Source organism: Panulirus ornatus, chromosome 9, assembly GCF_036320965.1.
Source record: "Panulirus ornatus isolate Po-2019 chromosome 9, ASM3632096v1, whole genome shotgun sequence".
NCBI lineage: Eukaryota > Metazoa > Arthropoda > Malacostraca > Decapoda > Palinuridae > Panulirus > Panulirus ornatus.
The window spans coordinates 45101789-45122655 of NC_092232.1; the positions used below are offsets into that span (position 1 = coordinate 45101789).

At 40.2% G+C, this 20867-nt stretch overlaps 1 protein-coding gene across 2 annotated transcripts in view; it reads right to left on the bottom strand.

The window, feature by feature from the left end:
• Positions 1-20867, bottom strand: part of dgt3 (dim gamma-tubulin 3) — a 111888-nt gene that overhangs the window by 43219 nt on the left and 47802 nt on the right. For both annotated transcript variants that reach the window (XM_071665117.1, XM_071665116.1), the window contains exons 6-9: positions 16115-16257; positions 13017-13151; positions 3798-3978; positions 3547-3699 (exon numbers count right to left, since the gene is read on the bottom strand). In XM_071665117.1, coding sequence (XP_071521218.1) covers positions 3547-3699; positions 3798-3978; positions 13017-13151; positions 16115-16257 — 612 coding nt within the window. The remainder of the gene's footprint in view (positions 1-3546; positions 3700-3797; positions 3979-13016; positions 13152-16114; positions 16258-20867) is intronic.

The window sequence follows — 20867 nt, forward strand, 5'->3', positions numbered from 1 at the left end:
GGAGGGTTGATCAAATAACACGCCAAATCCATGTTTTTCATCCTACTGAATTTTCAGTCCCTGATACCTTAGAGCCTTCTTCACTCCATCTTTCCATCAAAGCCATCTCTTGGGAGCAAAAAACCAAATACCTAAAGAAGAGGGAAAAAGAATCAACATTGCAGCATGGGGCAAAGAGGGTCAAGTTTGGAAGTTAGGCCAGGGCAATCTATGGCAGTTCGGCCTCCTACTAATTCTTGTCTTAATTTGGAGCAGTGCCATCAGTCAATAGGGTTGGGATGATCTCAGGGCCCGCTAGAACGCCATCATATGACTGGGACCCACTCCTATTCAATAAATGCACTTCCTCAACCTGGCTCTTTTCCTGTCCATTTCTGCAACATTCATAGTCTAACCTTACCACTGTTGACCAAAACCTGTTTCCCTCCTTCCCTGATCTTTTTCTTATCTGAAACCCAAGTGACCAAAGCTGCTTCTCCTCTGCACTATCAGATCTCTAACTATAACCTCGATCATAATTTCTACTCTAAGGGTGAAGTTTGTTTCTCTAACCTAAATTACCTTGCTTTTGAGTTTTGTTTATTTCCCTTCCCTAACTCTGTACAACTCTGATTATCTGACTCTTGCCATGAAGCTCTGCTATCTTCACATCCATGTACTGAGATCTTTTAAGCAGATTTGAATGTACAGCACAAGGACTGGTTATGTTCTAACCTCCTTAAAATCTGGAACAATTAATCAAACATCCTACCTAGGTTCCCAACTCAAAACCACTCTTCCAAGAGACTTGGCCCCCCAACCTTTTTTTTCTTTTACCCTCTGAACCCTCTCACTATTCATACACCATTTCTATCCCTTTGGGTCTTCTGACCAATCTTATTCCTGTTAATTCTAATTAAGCAAGCCCATCCTGTATTCCCCTCAAAACACCATCTGTAGCACTTTGGGAGAGCTCAAAGGTTATTCCTGAACAGCTCTATTGACTTTCCCTTGGATGGGTACTGCCTCTCTGGCTAGAATGACTCTTGTTGTGCTGAATGCATAGAAGTTATCTTGGCTAGGAAGGAGTCCAGTATCCCATCTTCTATATCTTTTCCTCTCAATTGTGATATGAATGCTCCTGCTCTGATGCCTATCCCAACAGGGATGGTGCATTATGGACCATGAAAATCTTCACTTCATTCCTCATCAGAATCTTTCCAAACCTGTTCTTAACAAAGTCAAGCATGTTTTCACTAAAAGAAAGTGCTGACTTGACTTCAACTAACAAATATTTTTGTACCTTAACAAAAAACATCAACAATTTTTGTAACAACCTTCCCTCCTCTCTTATGACATGATCAATCTAGTGCTAAATCTTCATCTCATAAAGCCATTCTTTTCAGTACCTTATTTTCCTCAAACTCATGACCGGTTGCTTTCTCTTGTACATCTAATCATTTGCACTCCTTACCTGTAAGCACTACCCATACATCTCTCATTTCTCATTCACAAGCAACTTTACTTTTTCATTCCACCACTCACAACCCTTTTTCACCTGCCTACCTTCCACTTTCTGCATATCATGCACTTCTCTCACACACACAGAACAGCTTCCCTAAATATCTCCCATTCTTCACCCATTCCCCTTGCTTAATTCACTCTTAACTTTTGCCATTTTACACCCATTCTCTTTCTCTCTCCAGGTATTTCTTGACATGTTTCCTTTCCAGCTCACTTACTCTCACCACCCTCTTTTTACTCATATCATCTTTTTCAAAAACGTCTACTGGGTAATGGTTAGACATTTCACCAGCTGCTCCTCTCAACATATTCACACACATAAGTCTCTCATTTGCACAAGTATTCATTTATTACGAAATCCAAAAACACTTTCTAACCATCTTTTCTACTCACCCAAGTATACAGTGTCTGCATTAAGCCTTGTCTGCCCTGATATAGTTACGAAGGCAATACATGGCTACAGTTTATTGAAGGTACAAGCATATGTTGCTCTCAGGATGAAATCATCGAATAACTGAATGCTGAAACCAGTGCTTCAAACACTGTGAGCACCAGAAACCCACCGCCTTAGGATAACTTGAGGAAACAAAGTTTTCTCTAATCTTCCAGGCTGACACTTCATTTTGGGAATTTTGCTTTTGGCTCCTGTATTTCTTCTAATTATGCTTCAAGATGGTTGGCTCTTACCTTTCTAAGGAGGAGAGAGCCTGAATTCTCACTTAGAGCAAGAAAATGTGGGTACACATGAAATTTCTTGGCACACTGGGAGCTCAGAATGTATGATCAGGTGGTTGCTTCCTGCAAAACCTCATCAGTACCTCACCTAATTCAGGTAAGGCATATAGATCCAAAGCTTGGACCTCAAATACTTCAGGAATCTTGTCAGTTCCAAGCTCAGACATTTGTAGATGGTAATCAAGGTCAAAGGAGAGATGAAACAGTAAAAAATGTAAGTGTGACATCACCTCTGATAAGCGCTATTTATATCGAGGAGGCAGACAAGGTTTTTCTGGACTTTGTATTTATGTATGTCCCTCTTTTTAAACAGGCATTTTTAAACACCAATCCTTTTAGAAGACAAAACTCCACAAGCTGTTCACTAATCCTATTCACTTCACTGATCACCACATGTACAACAATTATACCTCAACTGCCGCATCAATACACTCAATCTCTCATTTAAACTAACCATCACTAATATCCATCTCTTGCACTCACTCAGGTACTCACAAAAGAGAACAGACACCTCTCATCATCTTTCTTTTCATGGCCAGGTGCATAAGCGCTAACAATCACCCATCTCTTGCAACCCACTGCCATTTTCACCCAACTCAGCACATGTCCTCCAATTATACCTCAACTGCCACATCAATAACTCACTCTCTCATTTAAATTAACCATCACTAATATCCATCTCTTGCACTCACTCAGGTACTCACAAAACAGAACAGACACCTCACATCATTTTCCTTTTCATGGCCAGGTGCATAAGTACTAACAATCACCCATCTCTTGCAACCCACTACCATTTTCACCCAACTCAGTCTGGAGCTCATTTCCTAACACTCTTTCTCACATTCCCAAATAATTTTTCCCCTTTATCCTTAGGCTTTATTTCACTCAGAGCCATAAGATCTAGATTCCTTTCCTCAAACATACTACCTCTCTAGTCTTTCTTCTCATCTTGGCTACATCCATGCACATTCAGTCTTCTAAGCTTGAGGCTCCAAGAAGGATGATCATTTCTAAGTTGGTTCTGTCTTTTGCTCCATCTCTTAGAAACTGAAATATGAGTGGGATGGTTTCTGGTCCACCCTCTTCGAAGCCTTCAACAACATGAAAGGAATACAGAGGAATTCTTTCTCTCCTACCTCAGGCATCATGTCTTCATTGTACCTATATCATGAATATGCAGACATCTTTGTGTCTAATACAAGAATTTGTAAAACTCTTACTCTAAATGATATCATGAACATACTCTTTCATCACTCTCAAATGAATAGGTAGAAAACAATCGCCAGTAAAAGTCTCTGGTTTTCTTACCATCCTCTCCCTGTAGCTGTCATCTTTGTGTGTAATGATGGAATTGATATTCTTGAGCACCTCCAGGATGTTTGAAATTTTCCCTTTCTCTATATCCAAGGCAATGTTGATCCAATTATATCGAGCCACTTGTGACACCAGTTGCTCCATTACCTGCATTTGTTCAAAAAGAGTTCTAATAACATCATATACTAGTAATGCACAACAAAATTAGGAACTGTATCATCACCTGATAATATAAACAAACTTACAATTTTCTGCTTATCAAGAAAATACTCTTGTCTCTGGCTTTTAAGTTGATAATTCCCTGAGATAGTTCTTGTACTTTCTAGCTGTGCCACCTCTGCAACGAGTGACTGCATCACTAGATGCTGCTGTTGCCTTTCTTGCTCCAAAACCTTGCAGGATTCTTTGGCCTCATGAGTTTGTTGCCTGAAAATATATCAACTTATTAAAAAAAAAAATGAAAACCTGATTCTCTCTGGCATTGTCCTACAAGCTGAGAAAATCATTAGATCCCCACAAATCAGACTCTTCTAAGCCCAAGCCATCCTGGTGAGGTTTCAGCCTTTCACCTTTGTTAATCATCCATTCAGCAGAAACAACCAAGCTAAGTAAGTCTGCCCTTGCTAATCAGCATCCCCAGCCCAGTGATGATGTCATTGTCCTGGTTGAGCATTGGACAGCCTGGCCACCTCATAATTTTCAGAAAAGATGTTACCCAATGGTGGTCAATAATGGTTAGAAAAAGTTTTTATGTTTTCTTAAAAGAGATGGGAAGGAAGGATGATAGAAACAATTGGAAAAATTATACAGCTCCTGAGAGAAACTTTTTTTCTTTTATCCATCTGTACAATATGTGGGCCCCCATCTACTGACCTTTCTCTGCCATCATGTAGCCTTTCAAACCTCTGCAAACAACTAGCATTCAGTGTTGATTATGTCAAGTTATTCCAACCATCCACCACCATAACAATAAACCATTGCTTCTTAACATCTATCTATCTATTCTTTTATATCTATTATACTTTGTTGCTGTCCCCCGCGTTAGCGAGGTAGAGCAAGGAAACAGACGAAAGAATGGCCCAGCCCACCCACATACACATGTATATACATACACGTCCACACACACATATATCTATCTATCTATATTTCTGATACCCATTCCCTCCAGGAACTGCCATCATGGTGGTGGCCAAAACAAAATTACCTTCAAGTACCCTTATCCACACATACCTTCTTTGAATACACTAGTCCATGCATTCTTCCCTGAATTTCTCTCCCTCCAGTGCTCTTCCACTCCATTTCCCTATGTCCCAAGAGGGTCCCCCTTTCATATCAACCCACTGAATTGTACTATCATACACTCTCCTCGTAAACTCCCCATCTTACATTCTTTCCACATGACCAAACCAACTTAAAGTATAATGTTTCATCCACTTTTCCACTCCACAATTCATTCCCTTTGCAGTCCCTGCCATACAAAAAATCTCATACGACCCCTAACTATTTATTCATTCCATCTAGTCATACCACATGCTCCTCTCAAATAACTCATTTCCACAGCCTGTATTCTTGATCTCTGTGACTCCTACACTGTCCATGTTTCAGGTGCACAGGTGAGGGCCAGGAGGACTATGCCATCCCTTAATCCTTTCTTCTCTTCCATATTTACACCTTTACCCTACATCATTCTATTAAGAGACCGAAAGACTTCTATCCTATGCTCTCTCTCCCTTATCTCAAAACTTATGCAATATAGCTCCTGAATATTTAATTTCTGTCACCTCTTCCAGTTTTCCTTCCCCCCCATAGTATAGTACACTTTCTTCTTTCATGCTATAGGGCTTTGCGAAATCTATACTTTCACTCTGTTTCCTTTTAAATGTCATTACTTTACTTGTACCTGCATTTACCTACAACTGCCTATGCTTGCAATCTTCTGCAACTCTTCACCCTCAGCAAACATGACAGTATCATCCATAAACAAGCTTGTCACTAGCCACCATACCTCACCACCAAACTCCATCCCTGCATCCTCTTTCCCAGGTTTTGCTTTCATCTCTCATATCAACCCATCCATACCTAAGTTAAAGAGCCAAAGTAACATCACACAGCTCTGCCTCACACCCACATGTATACCAAAATTTTCACAAAACTTCTCCATCCACTTTTACATATGTATTTGCTACTTTATAGAAAGCCTTCACACCATCCAACAGTTTATCCCCCTACTCCATATATCCTCAATACATCATATGAAGCATTCCATTTGATTCTGTCATATGTTTTCTCCGGATCCATAAAAGCTGCATACAGCTTCTTAGCTTTCACTAGATATTTTCCAACAGTCATTCTCATGACAAAAATCTGGTCTACTTTGATAACTTTATATGGAATGATTGCTTTTCTTGATGGACCAACTGGGTTCTGCTAACAAAACGAGAGCATAACCAATATCTGTAGCTACCAAAAATTTTCTGAAATGTTTAATGGGAGCTACCTTGACCAATGTACTACACTAAATATCACATCCACACATCCCCTAACTTTACTTAAACCCCCTTGCTTCTCACTTTTTTGCATTCCGTCACTTTTACCACTATCAATACACTTTTCTTGGGTTTCCTTAAACTTATTCTCCTATAATTGCAACACACATCCTTTGCAGCTTTTCCTATGAATAAAGGAACAATAATAACTTCCACCTAATCCTCTGGCACAACCTTCACCTTCCATGCAAAATTACATATCAAATGCATCCATTCCACTGCACTTTCTCCTCTGCAGCAACATTTCAGCTGTAAACCCATCCACTCCAAATGCCTTTCCTACCTTCAACCTCATTATTGAGCTTTTTACCTCTCTTCTTGCTATAGGACCATGAACTTGTATCCTTTTCCTTCGATTCTCCATACCCATGCATGTAACAAATGCTGCCTCACCATCTTCCACAATAATCAGATCAACAAAATACTCTTTCCATTTTCCTTTCATTACCTCCTTTTGATTCAGCAACTCCCACTTACATTTTCATTCTTAAAATCACCTTTTTCTTTTTCACCTCCTTACAGTAAAATTTTCTTATCTTCCTAAAACTTTTCACTGAACATATTTTCAAGATCTTCATTTACTCTCTCTTTGCTTTCCTCTTATCAGCCTCTTAACATTCCACTTATACATCTTATATTCTTTCCTCCTCTTTGCTGAACTTCAGCTGATACCCTTTAAAGCAATCTACCATATGCTTTTTCTTCCCTTCCACAGTATTACTGATCTCATTCGTCCACCATGCAGTGCCACTTTTACTCTCATATCTCATAACCATGTAACCATCAACTAATTCTACCTTTGTCTTCCGCTAAACATTCTTAAGGACCTCATCCACACATGAGTGCACCTGTACATTTAGAGCACTTTCATCTACGCTTTCTGTCACCCTTCTTTCAAACCCCTCCTTGCATTCTTTCTGATTCATGTTCTCTCTTACCAACATTATTACCTCTTTATTCATTCTTCCTTACCCCATACCTCCATTTTTTTCTCACTCTCACTTTCACAAGAACTGCAAAATGGTCAGTCTCCAGTGAATCTTCTCAATTTTAGCATCCACCACAGCCTTTATAAACCTTTCATCCACAGCCACAAAATCAATTAAACTCATGTTCTTTTCCATAATTTCTCATCTACATATATGTGTTTCTCATCTTGTGTTGAAAAAGGTTTATGCAAGGAATAAACCCATCTCAACATAGAAACCCACAAGATAACTTCCATTCTCAATTACTCCGGGCATTCCCCACTTAAACTATATTGCCAACTTCATCACAGCCCACATTAGCATCTGTTTCACCCATCACAACTACCTTCCTCTCATTCTTAAATCAATATATACACTCATTCAAATTTCTCCACATATGTTTCATTTCACCCTTAACCTTGCACACTCCTCACATTCACAGGTGCGCATACACATACACATGCATACTTCACAACTCCAATCTTTCCTTTCACTCACACTATTCTTGGTCCATTTCATCCTTCTCTCCATCTTCCCTGATAATTTTCATTCATTCCTGTCCATACCAGTCCTTCCATGCCTTCCTGCAACTTGCATTCATCATTTCCATTTTCATTCTATACACTGTGCTCGAGGATATGGGTTTCTCTAATTGCCAACACATCCAAACTATAACTTTCAAGATTCTCCACAAACTCTCTCTTTTTATGGTCATCAGCCATCCCCTGAACTTTCAGAGCCATCACCCTTAATCACCTGTCCTGTTACTCCCCAGCATAACATTTGAACTCCAGTGCTGCTTCTCAGTCTTTAGTGCTTCACCCTTGACAGGCCATTGGTAGAGGGCAACTCCAGGGCAATGTTTCCCAGAGGCGTACATATACAGAACACAAATAAAACAGAATATATTAGTTCTAAATAACCAAATTTTACAAACACTAACTGCTTAAAAAATTATAAAGAATTGCCATATACAGCAGAACAGAGTAATGTCTTCACACAACTTAAATAATAAACTCAGACTTGGACAGGATATCTCAGTGGGGTACATGAAATCTGGTTGTTTAATGCCTCCAAGACTCAGTTTCTACCCATCTCTCTTTCAAAATATCCTCACAACTTTTCCCTGTCTTCTGACAGTTCTATAATTCCACCTCTTGACTCTTTACATAAAAGATTGATTCATCCTTGTATGGAGAACTGCTCTCACAAATGAAGTGGTTCTAGCTCTGCATCCTAACTTGAGAGAGTTGAGTCGAATCCTAACTTGAGAGAGTTGAGTCGAAAGTGGTCCAACTTATAAACTCTTCGTGGTTAACTTCAAAAACTGTCACTACTTGTCTACAATGCAATGTTGGTTCACTTTCCCTCTTCTATAGGTATTACCTTGGTTTCTGCTCCCGAGAGCTGGCTGCCTGTGTGCCCTGACCTCCAACTAGATCACACAATACTTGGCAAGCTGCTGCATCACATGATTACTTTGTGGCTGTTAGCAACTCAAGTGTGGGTAGTTTTGATAACTGTTTCTTTTCCTATACCATGAAGTTCTGGAACTCTCTATGCTCTCATGTCTTTCCCTATAACTATGACCAAGCACATTCTAAAAGACAGGTTTTTCAAATCCTCCAAAATTTGTACACTCTTTCTCGTTTCTTCTTTTCCACTTTCATTAACCTCTCTATATTTCAACTAAGCCCTAGCCTTGATGTGGACTCTTGTATGTGACTGAAGCCTTCAGATCATTACATAATCACACAGATACACACACCACACAGACCCAAGGTCCAATTAAAGGGGTCTGTCCTAAAGAAAAAAAGAGTCATAATGTAAAATGAACATGAATAAGTCATGCAACTTATCACCAACAACATGCATCCCTTCACTTTTTGTCATAAAGGCAATACTAAAGATTAACTTTAGCTCCAACCTCTTGATTTACCAGCCCTATATTATTCTTAATGTTGAAGAATGAGAAAGTAATTCTCAATTACTCTCTCAAAGCAGGTGACATAGGTTAATCAACATTAGTATGATACTGCAACTGACTGATTAAATGAATTATTCACTATTGGAGAGTGACAAATGATGATTAAGCATAATTTTGAAGATATTAAGGGTGTTGTTCTGTACAACATTTTCTGGGAGCTTATTCCATGCATCAATAACGCTGGTAAAAAATATTTCATATAGTCCAGATTAACTCAGTGACCTCTAAGTTTTACTCCATTTCCTGCACTGAATATCTCAGGTGTGGTCTAACTAGACTTAGGTATCGTGGCAATATCATATCCTTGCTTTTGTACATAACATATTCTTGCTTTTGTACGTAAAGTTTCTGTCTATGAATCCTAACATCCTATTAACTTTCTTGGCAGCTCATTGTAATGTTGGGAGAATTTGAAGTTATTGGAGACAGTGACCCCTTGACCCCTCGGTCTCTCACACTTGGGTTGTCCTTTACCTTGCGTCCTATCAGTTCATATTAAAAAATTTTGTTTCGGTTTCCTACTTGTAACAGTTGACATTAATTGATGCTAAATGGCATTTACAATTTACTAGACCAAGGCTATTCAACTGGTGGCCTGTGGGCCAAATCCAGCCCTTGAGTAGTTTTTTCAATGAACCTTTGACAGGCTCACAAGAATTAAAATAATATTTGAGGTGTAGTTTAACTAGACTTAGGTATCGTGGCAATATCACATCCTTGCTTTTGTACATAAAGTTTCTGTTTATGAATCCTAACACCTTATTTACTTTCTTGGCAGCTCATTGCAATGTTAGGAGAATTTGAAGTTATTGGATACAGTGACCCCTAGATTTCTCACACCAGGGTTGTCCTTTACCTTGTGTCCCATCAGTTCATAAAAAAATTACTGTTTCGGTTTCCTACTTATAACAGTTGACATTTATTGATGCTGAATGGCATTTACAATTTACCAGACCAGGGCTATTCAACTGGTGGCCTGTGGGCCAAATCCAGCCCTTGAGTAGTTTTTTCATTGAACCTTTGACAGACTCATAAGAATTAAAATAATACTTGAGGTGTGGTCTAACTAGACTTAGGTATCGTGGCAATATCATATCCTTGCTTTTGTACATAAAGTTTCTATTTATGAATCCTAACATCCTATTTACTTTCTTGGCAGCTCATTGCAATGTTGGGAGAATTTGAAGTTATTGGAGACAGTGATCCCTAGATTTCTCACACTAGGGTTGTCCTTTACCATGCATCCCATCAGTTCATAATAAAATCTATTGATGCTAAATGGCATTTACAATTTACCAAACCAGGGCTATTCAACTGGTGGCCTGTGGGCCAAATTCAGCCCTTGAGTGGATTTTTCAATGGACCTTTGACAAACTCATAAGAATTCTAATGAATGAAATTTACTTATTTATCTAAGTTCTTACGAAATTTTGCACAAACAGATTTTTATCATGACCAACTGTATTAATTAGCTAAATGAAAAATGTGATCAACTGCAATAATCAGTTGAATGACGTACTGTTTCCTGCACCACTGTGCTTGTAGCTACATGTTCTGTATGTGTCCACTTCTACCAGCACACATGTTCATGGTTCATCACTCAGGCAGGGGCCAGGCGGGGCTTAGCCAGTGTTGGTGGTTGGTCGCATGCACGTTAGTCACTATATTTTTCCCCACATCTAGTATATGTACAGCACTATTTTTCCCATTTAACTTACATTTTTTTAGTATGTATATGTGTGTATGTAGGCTTTTATGTATATATATGTGTATGTGGGTGGGTTGGGCTATTCTTTCATCTGTTTCCTTGCACTACCTTGCTAACGCGGGATACAGCGATAAAGGATAATAAAAAAAATTAGTAGAATAGTGTAGGTAGTGCTGTATTGAATTATTTCTCATTTCTATTTATGTACTTAGTGGAAAATGAAAAAGCAAATAATATATGAATTTATTGTCTCTTTCTACGTATATGTGCTCAGAGAAAAAAAGGAGGTAAAATAAATGTATGGCCCTTCCATCAATGTGAGTTTCATAATCCAGCCCTATTCCTAAAGTAAGTGAATAGCACTGTATGAGGAGAGAGAGAGAGAGAGAGAGAGAGAGAGAGAGAGAGAGAGAGAGAGAGAGAGAGAGAGAGAATTATTCATCATTATATCTAACACTCTTCTAGGGAAAGGGCACCAAGAGTGAGTAGCCAAGGATTAGTTGGAGCTAGCTGGTTCCCCAGGGTATTTATGTCCATGATGTAAGAATAAAAATAATAATTGATCCCCATTAAAGAGCAGCTAGGAATGATAATCAAAACTCAAAGAAAATGGAGGCTCTGCATTTCTACATGAAGATCTGCCAACACCAAATCCTGAATAAAAGCAGTGAAACCAAACACCACTGTGGGAGTGCAAGCATCCTCTCCTAAAATTCTAGGCCCAGCTACTGGCTCTTGGTCCTGGGGTAAAATTCAACCTTTTCCCCTCTGAAAGTGAATTTAGTGAAGAGCCTTGTGAGTAGCTGGCATGGACAAAGGACTTGAAGGAGCCTCCTTTTCCCCAGATGGGGGTGACTAAAGGACTGTCAAGTGAAGGGACTATCAGTCCTGGACCACCCTTCAAGTATTAGGTACTGAATCTGCAATTCATAAAATCTGAGTTAGCGAAGAACTATGTCTGTACTCTCTTTGGGGAATTCCTGTGGTTCTAAATCTATGATCCAGCATTAGATGCTTGTCAGCTCAAATAAAAGACGTAATTCTGCTGTTCTTTTTTGTTCATACTTACTACGGTGGTATCTATCCCTGGGGATAGGGGAGAAAGAATACTTCCCACGTATTCCCTGCGCGTCATAGAAGGCAACTGAAAGGGGAGGGAGCGGGGGGCTGGAAATCCTCCCCTTCCATTTTCAGTTTTCCAAAAGAAGGAACAGAGAAGGGGGCCAAGTGAGGATATTCCCTCTAAGGCTCAGTCCTGTTCTTAATGCTACCTCGCTAATACGGGAAATGGCAAATATGTATAAAATCTAGCCATATTCACATTTTCTATTTAACAAGGCATATTGGGACAAAAACCTTTGTTCAAAGAGAGTTCCAACAGTTTAAAGTGCTTAAATCCAATTCTGGCACACTGATCCCCTTTCTGGGGCACAGAGCATTTGGAAAAATGCAACTACCACAGGATGCATTTAATGTGGGCATCACTGAGTTCAATGTATTCCTCAAAGTTGTCTATACCATACACTTTAGTTGCAGCTGAGGAGTGCCAAGAATGAGTGCCTCATGTATCGTGTGTGGCTGAAGGAAGAGGAAATAAGGTTAATATTATCCATCTAGCAGGTGGTAGTTGGTAGGCAGCCAATGACGAGGGAGAAATATTACCAGTACTACCCGCCTAGGTATCAGGAGGGTTAGTGACAGGTGCTCAATTAGCTAGCACTTCAGTGGTTGTTGAATTGCACTCCTTTGACCCAGGTAGCTGTCATTTCTTTCTACCTCACTCACTTGTGGACTACTGGCATTCTGTCCACAAACACAGAACCTCTCCTTGTCATAAGAAATACTTGACAACACTTAACTCACATTTGTTCCATCCGTCTTTTGGCAAAATGGTTGGAGCAGTAGACAGAAGTAGTAGGAAGAAACATTTAGGTAAGATCATTAGGTAGAAGTAGTAGGTAGGAGCATTAGATAGAAGTAGCCAGTGGGAACATTAGGTAGGGGCCTCTGCAAACACTGTGATAGAGTTGCTCTCTGCCAGTGGCCTGTCAAGGGTGAGGCACTAAAGGCTAAGAAGTGGCCCTAGAGTTCATTAGTTATGAAGACTCTATCCTAGTAGTAAAAAAAAGTCATTATGTAAAATATCTGGGTCTGATCCATGGTTTAGCACAGCAACCAAGAACATCTCAAGGCCGTGTTCCACACAGGAGCAGAGAACAGTATATACACACACAGCATATACAAGGAAAGCTTACTGAAGAAGAGGCAGAGCAGATGGTAGCTGGCTTCTATGGATGGCTGACAACATTTTGGTTGCTTCTTCTACCTCTGCTCTTCTTCTAGCCTGCAGCAGTAAGCCTTCCAGTCTCCATTCTTCTGTCTGTTGCAACCTGGAGTACAGTACCAATGTAAATTCATTTATAAAGTTTGTAATGATAGAATGAAGGTTAACATAAAACAGCTGAAAAATAATATTCTTAAAAGTACTTTGAGTTCAGAAAAAAACTATTTCACTGTGGTATACAGACATCTATCACAAGCATTCAACAAGATCTGGATATCAACTTTAATGCTATAAAGGTTAATATCACTACAGCTAATGGTTAAAAAATTAATACAGATGATGCAATTCTTATATGCCCAATGAAGAGATGATTAGGTGTTGAAATTTCTTTTCTCCCAAACAGTTGCTCTGTTTATAGAAAGGAGTGACCTGTCCTTGTAAGGAGTACTGCTTTCACATCTGGCATTGTTCTAGCTTCGCGTCTTTACTTGACAGAGTTGAGTCGAAAGTGGTCCTACTTATCAACTCTCCCAGGCTAACTTCAAAACCTGACCCACATTCCCTATGTTGCAATATTGGTTCACTTTCCCTATTCTACAGATTAGGTATTACTTTGGTTTGTGCTCCTGAGAACTGGCTGCGTGTGTGCCCTTATCATTAGCTAGATCACAATAATAATCAGCAAGCTGCTATGTCAGATGAGTAGTGTGTGGCTGCTGACAACTCAAGGATGGGCTGTTATGACAAATGTTTCTTTTCCTAAACCTCAAAACTTTGGAACTCTCTAAACTTTCATGTCTTTTCCAACAACTATGACTTGGCACTTTTTAAAAGTCAGATTTTTAACTTTCTCTTAAAATTCATTAATTCTTTACCTTAATTCTTATTTCTCCTTTTCATTAGGCTCTACATTTCAATTAAAGCCTGGCCTTGATGTGGACTTTTTTCTGTGACTGGAGCCTCCAGTGTAATACATTAATTGGTAAAACTTCTATCTATTTACTTCATTCTCTTCTCTTATTATACTTAATTGCTTCCCCCTTGCTGAGGTGTTGTCAGGATCAAATGAACAACATAGCATCAACATCAAATGGACATCAACCTTCACTCCCTCCCAACTCTGTGACTCACTTCCGCTTCCATGCTTCCATCCACTGCTAAATCCACTCCTGATATCTAAAACAATTAATTTCCTCCAGTTTTTCTCCATTCAAACTTACCTCCCAATTGATTTGTCCCTCAACCCTAGTGAACCTAATAACCTTGCCCTTTTTCACATTTCATAATAATAATGATAATAATTATCAACAACATCGCAGTAGTAGTCCACAACAAGAAGTCACAAATATGAGAGAGAGAGAGAGAGAGAGAGAGAGAGAGAGAGAGAGAAGAGGAGAGAGAGAGAAGAGGAGAGAGAGAGAAGAGGAGAGAGAGAGAGAGGAGAGAGAGAGAGAGAGAGAGAGAGAGAGAGAGAGAGAGAGAGAGAGAGAGAGAGAGAGAGAGAGAGAGAGAGAGAGAGGGGGGGGGGGGGGGATGATGCGGCCCTTCTTCATTTGTTCCTGGTCCTATCCTGCTGATGAGGGAAACAGCAATCAAGTATGAAATAAATCATGAGCAACACTGGATTACATAGTAATTGTTAGGTGTGCAATAGAAAGGCTCTTGGATGTCAATGTGATAACAGGGGCAGGTGGAATGTCTGATCATAACCTGGTAAAGGCGAGGGTGAAGATTTGAAGATTTTTTGGAAAAAAAGGAAATGATACGAGTGAGAAGAGGGCAATAAAAGTAACTGATCTTAGAAAAGACTGTGTGAAGAAATACCAAGAGAGGTTGAGTGTAGAGCAAATGAAGCTAGAAGAGTAGATGAGGAATAGGAAGTGTGTAACATCACCATGGTTATTGAATGTTTGTGGATGGAGAGGCGAGGGAAGTAAATGCAAGGGTCTTGCTCAGAAGGGCAAGCATGCAGTCTGTAAGGAGAGATGGGGGGGCCTGGGAATAGTAAGTTGTTTGCTTATGCCATAAGTATGGTGGGAGATTCAAGTAAGAAACTGCAAAGCTGATGTCTGAGTTTGGGATAGTATGTCAAATAATAATGTTAATGATAAATGTGAATAAAAGTAAGGTTCTTATGTTTAGCAGAGCAGAGGGACCGGTTGATTGGGATGAGTTGGAAATAAAAATTTGGAGGAAGTGAAGTGTATTAGATATGAAGGAGTAAACATGGCAACGAATGGAACCATGGAGGTGAGCCATATGGTGGGTAATGGAGCAAAGGTTCTGGGAGTATTGAAGAATGTATGGAAAGAGAGGTCATTATCTAGGAAGACAGAATTGGGTAAGTCTGAAGGCATAGTAGTCCCAGCAATGTTGCATGTATGGATGCAAGGCATGCACTATTGATGTTCAGAGGAAAGTAGATGTACTGGAAATAAAATGTTTGAGGACAATATGTGGCATGAGGTCACTTGATTGAGTAACTAATAAAGCGGTAAAAGGTGTGGTTGAGTGAGCTGAAGAGGAAGTGCTAAAACGGTTTGGACATATGGAAAGAATTAGTAGAGAGAGTTTGACTTTGAGCATATATATATGTCTATGGTAGAGGGGGCAAGAAGAGGGAGACCAAATTGGAGATGGAAGGATGGAGTGAATTGAGACTTTGAGTGATCAGGACCTGAATGAGCAGAAGGGTGAAAGGCACACATGGGATGGAGTGAAAGGGAATGATGTGTTATTTAGGGGATGACATGCTGTCAATAAACTGAAATACGGCATGTGAAGCAGCTAAGGGAAACCATGGAAAAGGTCTGTGGAGCCTGGGTGTGGATAGCAAGCTGTAGTTTTGGTACATTGCACATGAGAGTCAGAGAATGGATGTGAACAAATGTGGCCTTTCTTCATCTATTCCTGTTGCCACCTTGCTAACACAGGAAATGGCAAACATGTATGAAAAAAGAAAGGACAATATTACTGATTCTGTGGACTTAAGAAAAGCCTTTCAAAATATTTTACACAACTTCTAACAGCACAACATAATAATGGTACAAAGATATAATCATTACTTACAACTTACTGAGTCTGTTTAGTTCAGCTACGTTTTGTGCATACTCTGCTTTTCCTGCTCCGTGTACAAGATGCAGGTCCAGATTATCCACATCCAAGAGACAATGCTCTGATGTATCACCAGCTCCAGCCACCTCCCTTACACCCTAAGACAATGAAAAACAAATTGATGCTTCTATCCATGTCCAACCGTTAACATAAGATAGCTAACCACTAATAAGAAAGTCATGCTCTTTGTTTCAATGAATTTGGTTACTTGTATCATCTATCTACCTATCTATCTGTCTATTATCTATAAATTTTCAACCCTAATCCCAGTGATCTAAGTGGATCAAATGTATGTCCTAACTTTTTTATGAATACATTCAACTCTTCCTTCATGTGTGAAAGTGACAAATGAGCATTTTTTGAAATAATAATACCAATACTATCATTATTGATAATATGGTGAAAGACAGATACATAGAAGTAGAAGGGAGGATTATTATGCAGGAGCTTTAAGAAGAAACACTGGGTACAAGTAGCAGGTAAGAACATTATGTGGGAGCATTGGGTAGAAGTAGTAAGTTGGAACAGTAAGTAGTAGTAGTCGGTAGGAACATTAGGTAGAAGCCAAGAAGTGCCCTCTGCCAGGACCTACTAAGGGTGAGGTGCTAAAGGTTAAGAAGCAGCACTGGGGGTCACCAGTAATGAAAACACTTTTGTTATGGCCACCCCTTGAGGGAGTTCCTGGAGGGAACAGGCAGCAGATATACAGAAAGATAGATATATGCAGTGAAAAGGGCCAATGGGGAAGTAGCAACAGGCAGAGAAGTTGAAGAGGAGATGGAGTGACTACTCTGAGGAACCTTCAAACATATCGGATGATATGATGGCATGCTGGGTGTTTTGGTCAGGAAGGTATGTGAAGTGAGAGAATCATGGCAGGTAGTTTGGCGAAAAAAGAAGAGGTGGTGAAAGCCTTGTCTTAGATGAAATGTGGCAAGGTAGCTCAAGTCGATGAAAATGTGGTGGAAATGAAATGTTTGAGGGCATTATGTGGTGTGAGGTGGTTTGATCGGGTAAGTAATGAAGGGGTAAGGGAGACGTAGCAATAGGAAACAGACAAAGAATGACCCATCCACTCATATACATACATATATATATATATATATATATATATATATATATATATATATATATATATATATATATATATATATATACATACAGTGCTTTAAGAAAAGTGAAAAGTTTTTATCGAGGATGTAAGGCATTTGTTCGTGTAGGAAGAGAGGAAAGTGATTGGTTCTCAGTGAACGTAGGTTTGCGGCAGGGGTGTGTGATGTCTCCATGGTTGTTTAATTTGTTTATGGATGGGGTTGTTAGGGAGGTGAATGCAAGAGTTTTGGAAAGAGGGGCACGTATGAAGTCTGTTGGGGATGAGAGAGCTTGGGAAGGGAGTCAGTTGTTCGCTGATGATACGGCGCTGGTGGCTGATTCATGTGAGAAACTGCAGAAGCTGGTGACTGAGTTTGGTAAAGTGTGTGAAGGAAGAAAGTTAAGAGTAAATGTGAATAAGAGCAAGGTTATTAGGTACAGTAGGGTTGAGGGTCAAGTCAATTGGGAGGTAAGTTTGAATGGAGAAAAACTGGAGGAAGTAAAGTGTTTTAGATATATGGGAGTGGATCTGGCAGCGGATGGAACCATGGAAGCGGAAGTGGATCATAGGGTGGGGGAGGGGGCGAAAATCCTGGGAGCCTTGAAGAATGTGTGGAAGTCGAGAACATTATCTCGGAAAGCAAAAATGGGTATGTTTGAAGGAATAGTGGTTCCAACAATGTTGTATGGTTGCGAGGCGTGGGCTATGGATAGAGTTGTGCGCAGGAGGATGGATGTGCTGGAAATGAGATGTTTGAGGACAATGTGTGGTGTGAGGTGGTTTGATCGAGTAAGTAACGTAAGGGTAAGAGAGATGTGTGGAAATAAAAAGTGTGTGGTTGAGAGAGCAGAAGAGGGTGTTTTGAAATGGTTTGGGCACATGGAGAGAATGAGTGAGGAAAGATTGACCATGAGGATATATGTGTCGGAGGTGGAGGGAACGAGGAGAAGTGGGAGACCAAATTGGAGGTGGAAAGATGGAGTGAAAAAGATTTTGTGTGATCGGGGCCTGAACATGCAGGAGGGTGAAAGGAGGGCAAGGAATAGAGTGAATTGGATTGATGTGGTATACCGGGGTTGACATGCTGTCAGTGGATTGAATCAGGGTATGTGAAGCATCTGGGGTAAACCATGGAAAGCTGTGTAGGTATGTATATTTGCATGTGTGGACGTATGTATATACATGTGTATGGGGGTGGGTTGGGCCATTTCTTTCGTCTGTTTCCTTGCGCTACCTCGCAAACGCGGGAGACAGCGGAAAAAAAAAAAAAATGCTTTCCACCTCCAATTTAGTCTCCCACTTCTTCTCATTCCCTCCACAGAGTGAAAAAGATTTTGAGTGATCGGGGCCTGAAGATGCAGGAGGGTGAAAGGCATGCAAGGAATAGAGTGAATTAGAACGATGTGGTATACAGGGGTCGACGTGCTGTCAATGGATTGAACCAGGGCATGTGAAGCGTCTGGGGTAAACCATGGAAAGTTCTGTGGGGCCTGGATGTGGAAAGGGAGCTGTGGTTTCGGTGCATTATTACATGACAGCTAGAGACTGAGTGTGAACGAATGTGGCCTTTGTTGTCCTTTCCTAGTGCTACCTGGCACACATGAGGGGGAGGGGGTTTTTATTTCGTGAGTGGCGAGGTGGCAATGGGAATGAATAAAGGCAGACAGTATGAATTATGTACATGTGTATATATGTATATGTCTGTGTGTGTCTATATATGTATACGTTGAGATGTATAGGTATGTATATTTGCGTGTGTGGACGTGTATGTATATACATGTGTATGTGGGTGGATTGGGCCATTCTTTCATCTGTTTCCTTGCGTTACCTTGCTAACGCGGGAGACAGCGACAAAGCAAAATAATAATAATAATAAAAAAATACATAAATGCCCATACCCACACATATACATATACATATCACCATATACATACATATACATGCACAGACATATACATATATACGTATGTACATATTCATACTTGCTTGCCTTCATTAATTCCTGGTGCTAACCCACCTCAATGGAAACAGCATTGCTACCCCCTGCTTCAGCAAGGTAGCGCCAGGAAAACAGAAAAAAAAGGCCACATTCATTCACACTCAGTTTCTAGCTGTTATGTGTAATGAACTGAAACCACAGCTCCCAGACATTTCACATGCCCTGGTTCAATCCACTGACAGCATGTTGACCCTGGTCTACCACATTGTTCCAATTCACTCTATCCCTTGCATACCTCTCACCCTCCTGTACGTTCAGGGCCCTGATCGCTCAAAATCTTTTTCACTTCATCCTTCCACCTCCAATAAGGTCTCCTGCTTCTCCTTGTTCCCCCCACCTCTAATATGGTCTCCTGCTTCTCCTTGTTCCCCCCACCTGATACATATATCCTCTTTGTCAATCTTTCCTTACTCATTCTCTCCACATGTCCAAACCACCTCAATACATCCTCTTCTGCTCTCTTAACCACACTTTTTTTATTTCCACACATCTCTGTCACCCTTTCATTACTTGACGATCAAACCACCTCATACCACATATTGTCCTCAAACATTTCATTTCCAACACATCCACCCTCCTCCGTACTACCCTATGTAAAGCCCATGAATTGCAACCATATAAACTTGTTGAACTAATATTCCTTCAAACATACCCATTTTTACTCACCGAGATAATGTTCTCTCCTTCCACACATTCTTCATTGCTCCCAGAACCTTCGCCCCCTCCCCCACCCTGTGACTCACTTTTGCTTCCATGGTTCCATTCGCTGCTAAGTCCATTCCCAGATATCTAAAACACTTAACTTTCTCCAATTTTTCTCCAATTAATCTTCCATCCCAATTAACTTGTCCCTCACCTTACTGGATGTGAGATAGGGAGATATGGTTTCAGTGCATTACACACGACAGCTAAAGACTGAGTGTGAATGAATATGGCCATTTTTGTCTGTTTTCCTGGTGCTACCTCATTGAAGCAGGGGGTAACTGCTGCCTGTGGGGCAGGGAAGCGCCAGGAATGGATGAAGGCAAGCAAGTATAAATATGTGCAAGTGTATATATGTGTATGTGTGTATATGTATGCATATGTGTATTTGTTATGTATATGTATGTATATGTGCGTGTATGGGCGTTTATATACATATACATGGATGGAGAGAGATGGGTGATTATTGGTGCCTATGCACCTGGGCATGAGATAAAAGATCATGAGAGGCAAGTGATCTGGGAGCAGCTGAGTGAGCTTGTTAGCAGCTTTGATGCACGAGACTGGGTTATAGTGATGGGTGATTTGAATGCAAAGGTGAGTAATGTGGCAGTTGAGGGAACAACTGGTGTACACATGATGTTCAGTGTTGTAAATGGAAATGGTGAAGAGTTTGTAGATTTATGCGCTGAAAAAGAACTGGTGATTGGGAATACCTGGTTTAAAAAAAGATATACATAAGTATACATATGTAAGTAGGAAAGATGGCCAGAGATCGTTATTGGATTACGTGTTAATTGATAGGCACGTGAAAGAGAGACTATCGGACGGTAATATAGTGAGAGTTGCAACTGGAGGGATGTCAGATCATTATCTTGTGGAGGCAAAGGTGAAGATTTGTAGAGGTTTTCAGA